Source organism: Cataglyphis hispanica, chromosome 15, assembly GCF_021464435.1.
Source record: "Cataglyphis hispanica isolate Lineage 1 chromosome 15, ULB_Chis1_1.0, whole genome shotgun sequence".
NCBI classification, from domain to species: domain Eukaryota; kingdom Metazoa; phylum Arthropoda; class Insecta; order Hymenoptera; family Formicidae; genus Cataglyphis; species Cataglyphis hispanica.
Window position 1 is genome coordinate 3,967,593 of NC_065968.1, and position 14,522 is coordinate 3,982,114.

General features: G+C 32.8%; 1 protein-coding gene across 1 annotated transcript; it reads left to right on the top strand.

The window, feature by feature from the left end:
- The first annotated feature begins 301 nt into the window (after nucleotides 1–301).
- Nucleotides 302–13,616, top strand: LOC126854963 (sodium/potassium-transporting ATPase subunit beta-2-like). The gene is made up of 5 exons (XM_050602181.1): nucleotides 302–1,273; nucleotides 7,509–7,769; nucleotides 7,913–8,094; nucleotides 8,586–8,865; nucleotides 9,015–13,616. Exons 1-5 carry the CDS (start codon nucleotides 1,144–1,146, stop codon nucleotides 9,116–9,118), a joined length of 957 nt encoding a protein of 318 aa, XP_050458138.1. The 5' UTR covers nucleotides 302–1,143; the 3' UTR covers nucleotides 9,119–13,616.
- The last annotated feature ends 906 nt before the right edge of the window (nucleotides 13,617–14,522 follow it).

A 14,522-nucleotide genomic window follows, 5' to 3' on the forward strand; every position in this document is an offset into this window, starting at 1 on the left:
ATCGCGCAACATTCGCGCATATATTTCCAGCTTATTAAGCGCTACATCGACATGCATTCGTCGGAGGATATCGTCACGTATAATCGCCAAACGATACCCGCCTGCTGCAGCTGAAAGATCGGAGCAGGAAGAGCTTGGCTATCGCGGACCGTCATTCTCTCTCGGACGTATGCGTGCTCCACGTGACCCGTCGTTATCTCTGCTTCTCTGGTACCCCTCTCTATCTCTTTAACATTTCCCATCCCTTCCCTCTGTCATTTATATCCGCCTACTATTTACGAGCGACTTGAAATACGCATACGCGAGTCCGCTGCGCATCGCGATGTAAGCCACTCCGCCGCGAGCGGCCGCGTATATCATGGAACGACGGGGTCGATCGAAAGGGCGAAACTTGTGGGGTGCAGGGGAAGGGAGAGAAGGGTTGGAGAGAAGAGAGAGTAGTGGCGGAAGCGTGGATCACGGTGGTGGTCGGCATCCATTGCCAGCGGAGCCACCTGGTTGCGGATCCACGACGAGAAGGGGATACAAGGGGGTTTGCGCGAGAGGGGTGTTTAAGGAGAAATCGCGTATTGACGCGTCTGCGTGGTCACGTCGGCGCCGTAAAGGGTGCATCGTGGAGAAGGAGGGGAAGGGGGGCGAGAGACCCCGGTGGTGACACGGAAGGTGGTGGAAATTCCGAGCGGGGGAAAGAGGGAGAGGGAGAAGAAGAAGAGAGAGAGAGAGAGAGAGAGAGAGATGTACGCGCTCTGAAAAGCTCTCTCGGGCCAGCTTCGATCGCTCAATATATTCCAACCCCTCGCCGGACGGGAGCGCCCGAGAGCAGCGCGACTCCTCCAGAGACGGGGGGCACAGAGAGACGACGAATCGACCATTCCTTCCTTTGCGCCCTCGCCCGCGGAGCTGTTCGATCGCGGCCGTGTTTGAGCGTCGTTCCGGAGGAGCGCCGGAGGAAGGAAGTCTCCTCAGCCTACGAGAGGGATCAGGACGCGCGCGGCGAGCTGACAGTTGGCGTTTCGGCTCTCGTTCGTCTCTTAACAAGAATTCATTCCGCCCTTTTTCTCCTTACCTATATCGCACTCACCCTTTCCCTATTTTATCTCGCGCGCGTTTATCCATCGGGAATTCGTCCTCGTATAAAGCGAGATGGAGGGCAAGAATAAGGTCGAGCAGTATTACATGCCGCCGCCGAAGCTCGGAAAATGGGAGGGTTTCCGGGTCTTCGTCTGGAACTCCGAGACGGGACAATTCCTGGGGCGTACTGGCGCCAGTTGGGGTGAGTTCTAAGTATTTTTTGTACAGCCTTTAATGTATGTCACATAGTTCGCGTTTCACGTTATTGAGTTTTTGTGTCATTTTCGACTCGCCCCTCTCTTTGTCCGAGAGATTATTTTCCCAGGAAGACAAACTATTGACTTTAATTATTAAAAAATTTGATTAATTACAGTGACAATTAAGATCTTCCCGTATCGTTCTATGTAAAGCAACGATGGAGTGTATAGTAGAGTCGTGAAAAATTCTATGACGTAAGAAGATTCGAATACGTGATATATTGGAAAAAGTATTAGGTCATAGACGGTTAGACATTTTTGCATTTGCTACCGCCGTTGCACAGTAGTTTCATCTCGTAAAAAAATATATTTTCAAGTATAAAATCTAATTTATATATAAAACTAATGTGGCTTTAAGTAATCCGTACATGGAAGTAGATTGACACGATAAACATCAATTAACTACATATAGAAGAAGAGTATTACGTTTTTTTCTTATTTCTTTTTTATATTAATTCACATTTATACCGTTTTTTACTTCATCCGTGATAATTAAGTAGATAAAAAGAAATTATAGGTATTCTATATATTCTCTTGACATTTTATGTTACGATCCAATTATGGAATGTCTGATATTTGTGAGTAAAATTATTAGAATCATCTTTTTAGACTAGCATCAAATTTTTGGCTTTTCTTATAGAAGTTTAATGCACGCTCTATATATAAAACATCCGAAACAATGTATTTTTAGCATTAAAGTCTGAGCAAGACAGTGATAAATAGATCAAATATATTAAAACTAGACATTTATGGAAATATAAAAAATTTCATTAATTATTATTAACTTCAAACGTATGATATTTAATACTTTTTCATGATTTTCCATTTTAATTCTCTTCGAGCTAACATTACACTTTTTTTGATTTACATTAAAATTAGAATTAGAAATTAGAAAAAAATTGACATTAATGCAATTTTTGCAAACTTAGGAATTTAAAAAATCAAAAGAGGACACGTACTGTCAATGTGATACTTTGACTTATTAAGCTGATGGCTTTATTATGTTATTATTTTTAAAATTTTTTCATGTTATATTTTTAATATAAAAGTTGGTGAAGCCATATTTTTAATAATATTAATTTTAGAATGAAAGAGTGGGGCGAGGGGAGGGGAGAGGGTTTTCAATTGATACAAGTATCAAAGATTATATCTGACTAAGAGTTTCTTATTACGTAATAATACATATACATATATGGAAAATAATTGTGTTTACGCCAACTGATGATGAAACTACGTGCTTCTGTGTCATATATTCTGAAAGTTTTATCATTCTTTATTATTATATCAACTTTTGTTTTTAAACAACGACATTCAAAATAGTTTAATGCACATGAAAGATCTGAATTCACGCATCATAATATCCTATAATTATGATAAGTTTATTATTTAAAATTAAAATTTGTCATTATGATTATTTATAAATATTAGCATGCATTTATTAATACATATGTCTGTTTAATTTTACAAACAAATCTAATTACTATAATAATATTATAATATTATTTGTTCACAAAAATTTACTACATAGAGAAAATATATAAAATAAAACTTGTACATCGAGCTGTTTATCGCGATCAGCATTATTCTTTGAAATTGACACGAGATTTTTACTCTTCGATTTTTACTGTTCGAACTTTTGCTCTCTGAAAATAATTATCAACGATATTATTTTCTAATAATTAGTAACAGATTTATATCTCATATATTAATTATTATCCAAAATTAAATTATCAAAAATTATATAATTTACATTATATGCTTTTTTAAACGCGAATTAATTCACAACTTCAAATAACATCGAGTGTGTTTTGATATTATGCTATTATACAAATGTACAGAGGCACAAAATTTATCCAACAGAGAGCTAGTTATGTAATAGGTTCTTCTATCGGAAGTTATATATGGCATAAGGTTTTGCCTTGCATTGTGCATGTTATTGCTTGATATTGTTTACTGATTGCAAAATATACAGTGATTAAAAAAAGTTACAAAAAATACACTTTTTAATTAAAATTCAGATTCAACTATTCATTTGACTAATTACGTTATACACTGTTTTTAAAAATTAAGTAGTTACTAGGAAAAGAAGAAAGAAGATTTCTTTTCTCATTTTTTTTCTATTACATAATTTATATAGACTATAACATTTTTTTTTCTATATGTATTGAGATAATCTTCAAGCTAACTGACATGTTGATAATATATTAGTCAAGCGAGAGATGATTTTAACGAGTAGAAAATTGTTGCTATCTGCATATGTATACGTAATATATATACAAGAGCATAGCAAAGTGAACGAGAAATCTTGTATGATAAATGTGATTTCCATCAACAAAGTGCTGATTTAGCGCGGATATCTCTTAGTTTGTGTTTAGTTACGTATATCCTGTTTTGATAAGCTGACGTTTTTGCGGCGACGTTATATTGCATCTTATTTTCCGCGACAAGTTTCTTACAATAATATTTGAACTTTAATTTTATTTTGATATATTACATAATCATCAATTAAAACTAAAGCTGATTTGTATTTTTAATTTGCAAAATATGTTGTCATTTTTTTTTGTTTTTTAAATAAAAGATTTGCCTTTCTTTTTTTTTTTTTAAACTAAAATAAAGAACAAAAAATTTTAATTGCACAAATCTTTCACTAAACTTAATTCTACGTGCAAGTAATTTAAAATAATTTATTATTTAAATTTTGAATATAAAGATCTAATTTAGTTTAATACATAGATTAATTATATTCAAAATAATTTTTATTGCATAAAATCAATTAAACGTTTTCCAATAATTCCTTGCACACAGATTTAATGTTTTGTTTTTAATGTAATTATATATAATTATATATAATATATTAATAATATATTATTAATTATATATTATAAATACAATATACGTAAAAAATTATGTATGATATTAATGTATGTATGATAAAATTCTTTACAAGAATGATACGTTCATAGTTAATTACTCTACTATTATTTACTATCTTGGTTTGAAGTTTCTTAACAGAATTTAATGAAATCACACTTTGTGGCTTCCTTCGTTCGCGAATTGAAAGAATGCAACCTCACTGGACTTCCGTTGTTCTATTTTTACATTCAGTCGCTTAAGATTAGAGCAAAATGAAATATACGAGCGAAATATACAAGCAAGAGACTTTTGATAGGGTGACTTTTTAAAATAAATGACGGACTATTTTCGCGCGATCGAAGAGAAGACACATTATGATTTCGAGATAGAATTTTCTTCAAGTTTTTCGATATTTTATTTTTTATTACATTTATACATTTAATAAAATATTAACTCCTTTATTTATAATTTTATTTTGCTGCATAGCTGTAGACACATTAAAATCCTATCATATTTTCTCTCCTCTCACTCTCTCACTCTCTCTTTGATTTGCTTTATCGCTATTTGTCTATTCTCCTTCACTCTTCTGTTGAGGTCGATCGACTTCCGCCGAAATCAATACGAACCGTCTCCGTTACCATCTCACAGAGAAATGGTATGGTCTGATTTCTATACTGGATAGCGTTAGCGTCTGCGCAAGCTGATTTTTCTCGCCGAATGTCCTACATACGCGTTCGATCCTGCAGATCTTCCGGGAAACATAAAAAGAATTTCTCTTATATTAAGCTTTCATTAACGAGATCTGCAATATTTTCGCGTGGATATATATACACGTATGTATATTGCAAATTAGCTCAGTTAATTAGTAAAGATGTTATAATGTCGGAGCGAGATACTAATGGCCTACTTGACAACAGAATCATAGTCGGCTCGCGTCGTCGCATTCGGTACTGCGTCGATCGATATCTTGAAAAAAGCCATGGAAATGTTACGTTGCCGTAGTGACTCTGTATGTAATGACGTGCGCTCGCTAATATAAAGATTCAATCTGCCAACCGCTTATATGTATTATAAAAAATTAATCATTCTAGCATTATATATAATCTATGTAATATATGTATATAATGCTTCAAATCGAAGATGTCAACTATAATCATATGGTTATAATATAAATATACATTTTTGGAAAGACTTAATAATTATAATAAATAGGCTATTTTATTTTTTTTTATTTGTGATTTGTGGAGATTATATTATTTGTATTATTATATTATAACTATAAAATTATTATATTATAAAACTTATATGTGTCTGGGGGAATTAATGTAAGAACAAATGTTTAAAAAATGTTTAAATAAAGAAATCTTATTTTTATAATTATATCTTATTTCTATATTTTGTAAGAATTCTTACTAGGTTTCTCATTTCGGTAAAAGATATCGATTAATATTGTTTATAATCGACGCAAATTAACAAGAGATAAATGATATATTCTAACTATTGGCAAAAGCATATGTTTGTAATTAATTAATAATTATTCGTGATATTGAGTTATAATGTGAATACGTTGGAACTTAACGATGCGATTATGGCTCGACGCAAGCTTTATACGATTAAGCAAATGATCGTTCATCATGTTATTGTATATGCAAAAAGACATTACTGCTGATAGAATCAACCAGAAGAAAGTGATCCATCATTTAAAAAGAAGATTTGTATCAATATCTTTCTTACAATTTATACTCGATTTTCTATTGTTAAAAAAGAAATATAAATAATTATATCTGCATTTTATAAGCAATTTTATTTAATCAAAAAAATGGAGAAAAGAGATTAGTTGTCATTTAAGTACAAAAGAAAATTCAAATTATAATCGAATATGATTCTCAAATAAGGCTCATAAAAATTTCTTTTAATTTTGAATAAAATCTGTAAGAGGAATCATAAAGAAAAAGATTAGAAAATATCTAATCTATTTATTTTATTTCCAAAAAAATGTGGATTTATAACCATGTGACTGCAATCAACATCTTTGATTTGGAGAACGATTTATTCTTCGCTGTGCGTGCGCAAGTGTAAATTCGTCAATGATTTGTGTAACAAACGCATGGCATCGCTTACCCAATACCAATTCAGGCCAATTAAGCGACGAGTCATAATTGTCTCAGTGCTTCAGCCTTCGACCGTAGCAACAATAGAAATTACGCTCTTAAAACAATCGATTAGACTTAACGTTAATCCTAAACCAGAAATATAGCCTATCATATTATATATCCTAAATATATTTCTATTTTTATTAACTCTTTCTCTCTCTAAATCAAATCTTGAATTTTTTTTTAAAGTCGATTTTTTTTTGTTTCTATATAAATCTCAAAATTATACTTTCATTATCTTAAAAATTACAAAAAAAAGTTAAAGTTTTACATAATAGATTTATAGTAATTGACACAATAATAAGAAAATTATGAATAATTCGTTACAGATCGTGTGATACGAGATATGCATAGTTAAATTTGATTCATTGTTATGTAATAAAATGGCTTTCGTGTTTTAGTTCGTGGCTTTAGTGTATTTCGAATAGTTTTGATCGATTTTATAGAATTAGCCTTGAGACACTTTACACATGTGATATACAAGAAATGGGAGCTCGGTAATCCAAGCTACTCGACGCATCATCTCCATTATTAACCGAATTCTCAAAACACATTATTCTGAAAATACATTATTTCAGTATTCTCAGGACAAACAGAAATAAAAATATTCTTTTAATGCAAAGAATGTCTTTATACGGAATTGTTATCCCAAACTCTGTTGAATAGGTGTTACGTAATACGATTATCCTAAAGAAAAAATATTAGCTTGTATTTTAGATAAAGAATACGTGCCACTTAGCATGTATTGTAATGTACCTGCCACGTGTTTAAAATAAAAAAAAAAAATCAACAAATAATTTATTCTTGATAAATTAATAAATAATCTTTGTATATGTATTATTTTGATTATTAAAATTTAATAATTACAAAAAATTATAATACATCAAAATATCAAAATGCATTTTCCAATTACTGATTTAATTTGTAGATTTATTTCGAGCTTGATGATTAAATAAATATTTTAATAAATAAGTATATTAGAATAAATTCAGTCATTTTTTGAAAAAAGATTTATGTTAATGAATTTTACATTATGATATTTAGAATATTTCAAGCTGAAGAAATATATATTCGTTAATTTCCGAAAAAAAACCGAATTTCAAAATATATTTTTGAATCTATAAATTTAAGAAAGTTATGACTCATATAGCATATGACGCAATTATATTTTCAGCTAAAATTCTGCTGTTCTACGTAATTTTCTATGCCGTCCTGTCCGGCTTTTTCGGCGCGATGCTGGCTGTGTTCTATCAAACTCTGGACCCTAACGCGCCCAAGTGGCAGCTGGACAACTCACTGATCGGCAGCAACCCTGGTCTCGGTTTTAGGCCTATGCCTCCTGAAAGCAACGTCGAAAGTACATTGATCTGGTACAAGGCCAGCGATGAGGGTAATTGGCTTCACTGGACCAGGGCGCTGGACGATTTTTTGGATGGTGAGCGAGAAATATTTAAAATACAGCACAATCTCTATGTTGCATACTTAATACATTTACTCGAAATTAGATATTTGTTAACTAACGAGCAATTTGAAGAATTGATATATAATTTCTGAGGTATAATTTATCGTGCAATGCAGAATATCAGAAAAAGCCCAGCGACTCAAAGGTACACATCGAGAGAGTGCACTGCGATTATAATAGACCAGCACCACCAGGTAAAGTTTGCGACGTAGATATGACTGATTGGGGACAGTGCACGAAGACAAAGTACTATGGCTTCGATAAATCCGCGCCTTGCATTTTCTTGAAACTGAATAAGGTTCGTGTACACACTTTCTATATAATTATAGAAAGATTTTTTATAAAACTTCCTAAACTATAAAAATAGCAAGAACATCAAGTAATAAATCATTCTTGTTTTTTATTTTTTAAATAAGCATTTTTTTAGATGGTTCCATCTGATGTCATTTGAAAATATCCAGAATGATCAAATGTTGAGTTTTACAAAATAATGATAATTTCTATTTATATATATTATCCTTAATTATAAATAATTAAGGATAATATATATAATTAGAAATAATGAATATTAAAAAATAATTAAAAATAATTTGAAAATTTTATTATTGATTTTTGTATTTTTACACGACTGTTTTTTTCTCAGATAGAAAAAATGAGTTCTCAGAGATTTAGAAGATTACATCTTGTTTTCTCTTTCTTAAGAATATATTTAACAGTTAAAGTTGTAAAAACGATTAAAATAGAGAGAGAAAGAGAGAGATGTAGTAAAGTATTTGATATTTATTTCAGATTTTCGGATGGGTGCCGCAATATTATAACGATACAAAAAATTTACCGGATACAATGCCTGCGGATCTTCAGGATCATATCAAACAAGAAGAAATGAACGGTGTCAGTAGATTGGACACTGTCTGGGTATCCTGTTCTGGTGAAAACCCGGCCGATGTGGAGAACATGGGAGCGATTCAATATATTCCGCGCCGCGGTTTTCCCGGTTACTATTTCCCATTCAGAAATACCCCGGGATACCTCAGCCCCCTTGTAGCTGTGTTCTTCGAAAGACCCAAGTGTACGTTTCGTTTAATATAAATAAAACACAACTAAATACTATCAACTACAATAATCAAAATATCTGAATATCTAAAAACCGAAAAATTTACGAATATTTGTAAGCTCTAGGAATGTAATAATTAACATTTATCGGTTCTTTATTTATAGACGGTGTGCTCATCAATATCGAGTGCAAGGCATGGGCGCACAATATCCACCACGACAGATTCGAGAGACGTGGCTCGGTGCACTTCGAACTGATGGTGGATTAAGCCCGGTCACTTCGGCCAATCGTCAGATCACCATCACCACCAACCGCGTCCAAAAAGTAGGAAGCCGCAAGAGAGTAGAACAGAGAAGACGTTTCCTTTTTTTCTTAACCCGCCCTCGTTGGCCGACCGCGATCACACCCCGTGTACCATCCGGTTTTCTCTCTGCCGACGATACCGCCCCGGATCAGCCTTACTTCTTCTTCATCCGCCATTGTTTTTTCATCAGCTCATCGTTTGTTCGTCATATATATTTACAACGATCGCGACAGCGCTGTCGATCCGTCATGTCAATCGCTAAGCGAGGGAGGGAGAGACGGAGAAGAGAGAAGGGAAAAGAGCGAGAAGGAGACAAAAAAAAAGACAAGAGAGAGGGAAAAAAATTGCATCCATGAGAAAATAAACTCGACATCGATCGAGGTGCACAAAAAAAAAAAAAAGAAATCGAATCGGGAAGAAAGAAAGGTGAAACGAACAATCCCGCACAAACGCCGGGCGGTATCTTGTCTTATTTCTGCCAGGGTTGTGTCATCGAGGAGTGATCTCGACCATCGACGGGCTAAGTCGATCGTTCGCAATACTCGATCCTCACGCGCGCGCGAGAGAGATTCTCTCCCTTAGTTCAGAAAAAAAAAGAATCCCCGAGACCGTTTTTGATTAGATCTTTTAAACTTTTTCCGTCACACACCTACGTTCCTTTTCACGATGACGAGCTTGGCCGATGACTTCTCACGGCACTGCGAATGATCGATGATGATTCTAGTTCTTAGCCAATGTAGCATGTATCATAGATTAGTGTTTTCTGCCCGTCACGCGCTACTATACATCTTGATATATCGATACGTTAAAATTCTTGGGCTGTTTAACGAGAGAGGAATGGTACTCGCGGTGAATTCTAAGACGGCAGGCACAAAAGGGTACAAGTACAGGCTCAACTGGACAAATTATCATCGAGAAATATAAACGATAAGCATAGCACGTTATTAAAGATTTTGAGCGGTATTGACAAGAGATTTGGTCCCCCCCCCCAAAAAAAAAAAAATTAGTCACAAATGACACGAGACTGTCAACCGTCAATGTCTATCGCAATATTGAATGAGATTACAAATTATGTGCAAAGTCACCCTGTGCGAAATTTTCCCATCGGTATTGATAATAACGTTATTGATAATAAGCAAAATACTTTAAATACTTAAAAACTACTTAAAAATGTAAAAAATTCTTTAGGAAGCTTTTTGTTTCTGTTGAGATATCATCGAAACGCGGTAAAGTACTTAGTTGAAACTACTTTAGTTTGAAGCTAACGCCATTTTGGCGCGAAGAAAAATCATCTTTATTTTGATAAAATTTTGAACAATATAACCCAGTTGCTTTTTTGACACGTCACGTTTATAGCGTAGCGCAGGTCGCACGGTGATCAGAATTTTATTTCTATCACTTGAACGTAAAAGCTATCGTATGCGATATGCGTGTTGCGTTATGTTTGTGCGTTGTATGTTAACGATTGTTACCTGTATTCCTTTGTTTTGGATACTTTCAATTAAGCGTTAAAAAATTAAGAGAGTTATTATATTGAAATCTTTGCTAAGAAGAGTACGATGAAAGAGTATACAAAGAAATGGATATTAAGAGTTTTCAATCAATAATATGTTGAATGTGTATGATGATCTATGATTCTATATGATATGCATTTTTCATCTGATATTGCAATTTATAGAGAGACACATTAGATTCGCAGAATTTGTTGCGTCCATCGATTTTTGAGATCATAAACACTCGGATTTACAAACTCTTGGATTAGCGTCTTTTGAACTGTTGAATTATTAGAGGAATATATCTTACTGTGTCTTTAAATAATATTGTGAAAATATGTTATGGACGTATGCATGAAATCAATTAATAAACAAATTAATTAATAAGCTCTATATTCAACAAGAATTTATGTAAAATTTGTCTAAAATTTTTGCGGTTTTATATTGTTTTAATGAATATAAATATAGCATTTTAATAAATTTATTAATCTTAATCTATCAGTCCAAAAGGATGAGTCTGTGAATTGAAAAAATTTGGAAAGGAATTATAAACTCAAGAATCTTTATAATTTCTAAAACATTTTTATTCTATTAAAATATACGATTAAAATTGTAAAATTTATATTAATAGTTTTAATATCCATTGAAAAGATTTTGCATTTCAATATTTGGCAAAGTTTAAGAGATCTATTAATTAAAAGATGAGATGTGACATTATGAGACAAAAAGTCGAAGAATTTGTCGATCCGAGTTTGTCCGTGAAAATATACAAACATGTGTAAAATAAAAATGCGTTGAGATGTGCATGAAATATAGAAACGCGGATCGTGATATATGAACTTAAAGAATTTATAAATTCAAAGATTTATGTGATATCAACGATCTGTATATCTAAGACTCTATAAGCCCGAGAATCTTCTTATCTGAGGATGCACGAGGATAAGAATCTATACACACTCAGGAATCTATATAAATTGACAGCGAGAAAAAAATCAACAAGAAGAAAAAAATAAAGAGCTATACAGATCCCAAGATCTGCGCGCGTCGCGCATCTAAGAGTCCAAATTTTAAAATTTACCGAAATGTCAAAAAATAATCTGTAAGTCCAAGGATCTATTGATTTCGTGCTGATTTTCACATTCAATTTGCAATTTTGAGAAATATTTTCACGATCAACCATGTGAGAAGAAGTATGAATTATTGCGGCACCATCAGCTCCGCATTGACAAGATACATCACGATAGCGGAAGCTCCGACACGCATCTAGTACACTTACTACGAACAAAGTTCCGAGAAGAAGAACTGCTATATAATTACTGAGAAAGAATTAAAGATCTCTAGACTTAAAGGAAGTTTCAAAAGAAGAGAGCGCACTCGCGCGATCAGTAATTACTACGTTTTTAAGGTAGGTTAATAGTATGAAAGATGCATATTGATCGAATACTAATAATGTAAAGATGTTATACTAATGATACACGTATATATCGATAGCTAAAGTATTAAAATTGTTGACGCATTAATAGTAATACTGATCGTGTGGTAGCCCTCCCGTAAGTACTTAAATCCAATTTAAAAGCGATATTGATTGTTGGTACGTACTTAAGTCAAAGGCTCCATCGATCTTAAATCAAACTGTCGATAATCAGTCTCGATTTATTAGATTGCGCAAGATTTATGTTGAAGCTTCGGAAGAGGATTTTATCCGTCATACGACGCGATATGGAATATATGAAACGCATATTTATATAATATAATTACATTGTACCATATAATTATGTATAATATTATTTCATCGTCGAAAGTCGTCAAGTTCCTTCGCCAGGAAGAGGAATCGAAAGAATCTGTTTTTTTCCTGTATCGAGGCGATGTTACTGTCTAATACACGAAAGGAAGAGAGAGATTCTAGAGAGATAAACGTGAACGGAATATTGTATTGCATCGTTTGAATAAGGATACTCTTTCTCCGATGGAGCTTGCGACTGAAGAGACGGTGTATCGAATCTTGTGTAATTTATTAATTCTTTTATGTAGTCTTATTAGGTTACTTACTGTGCGAATAATATGTATTACAGTAGATATAAGCATCGGTTACGTAAAAATATAGATCTTAAAATCTGTAAATCTATTAATCCCGTAGATTCACTGGTCATTAGTTTCTTAGACCTATGCCTCTACAAATGTGTAGCATCGCAGCTTGAAAGGTAAATAGATCCATGGATCCTACAGAGGTTCACAGAGATCCATCGATCCACGAAAAAATGCACAAGTTCATAAACAAAAAAAAATTCACTTATATTGAATAATCCACAAATTTATATAAAAGTTCATCGATTAATTTATAATTTCTTGAACCTGAATATTATTTCTAAATTCTTTGATTAATATCTTTACGATATAAGCGCCTGTTCGTTTAAGTCGAGAGTTAGATTAACCGTGTGTATCTTCAGATATAAAACATCAAACATTTATGCAAATAACACAGGCATCTAAAAAGTACCTATAAGACGTTCTTCTTTAAGGCATCTTTAAGATTATCAGAATTTTCTGAAGGTGTCTTTAAGGCTTTCCGAAAAAGAATATCTCATTTTATAGCACTTAGTTATATGTGATCTTTTTTTTCGCGCAGATTATGCAAAAGAATAAAGATGTTACTATAGGCATTATAATAATTATTGTAATAACTTATATTAATTTTTATGCATATCGCGTGCCTAAAGTTTGGTGAAGCTAAAGCTTTAGAAAGAATTATAATTAGATCGCGGCCTGTTCAATTCTTAATGAGACCACCGGATGACATTGTTTTTCTCCCTTCCGTTACTCTCAACTTTTCCTTCTGTAAAAATCCGTTCGTGATTTTGCCGACTGTCACTGTGATCTCTGAATAAATCAGATGGACACATCCGTGATCTAATTATAATTTGCAATCGGTTGGCAGTAATAGGGAATAATAAATAAAATGGAGACGCCTACTTTTTTTTATATTATATATTTCCGTTCCCTCTTCTCTCCTATTTTCAAGATACCCCCGCTCGTACATCTATAAAAAGTTAAAATTTTAAAATAATCTCGCGGATGCATATCAAGCATCCGAAATGAATGCCCGCCCATGCGCGCAGAAGCGCCTAAGACTAGTCTTAAATAAGACGCGTTTGTAAAAAGGGAGAGATCTACAAGACAATACTTCATAAATTTTTAATACGCATCTTTTAAATCTTTGAACTCATAAATTTTATAAAATATAAATTTTTAACCAGACAGATCTTTGCATTCAAAAACTTCGTAAATTTGTAAATTCTTGGATAATTTTCCGCTCGGGCATTTATAAATTTGAAGAGAGATAAAAAGAAAGAAGAAAAATGAAAAGATAGATAAAAATATAAAATGTGTGAAAAAAATAATATATCATTAAAAAGTTATTATATACTATAATGGGGATTAAATCACGGAGCGATTGTATATTATTCATCATTGCGCGCGATTAATTTGTTTCTAATTATAAACGTGTTGAACTATAAAATTAAGAAAAAGATATAGAAGAAAAAGAAGAAGCAGTCCTTAATATAAAAACGTACATAGCTAATTACGTTTATATTTTGTCATCTGCTTAGATTGACGTCTGCTCTTCAGATTTATCGAATTTTATCAAGCAAAGCTAAATCCTTTCTCTGTGTTTTTAATCGGAACATATTTATTCTAACAATAAATATCCTTTGTTCCGTTTGTCATTTCGGAAGGTGAGTGGCAAATCACATTTATCATTCAAATGCAAATGCAGAGGAAAGCTTAAAAAAAACCAAAAAAGCAAAATAGATGAAAAGCCAAAAAGGAATTTGTGTACGATTCATTATGTGTATCAACATCCTAGATAGATATAT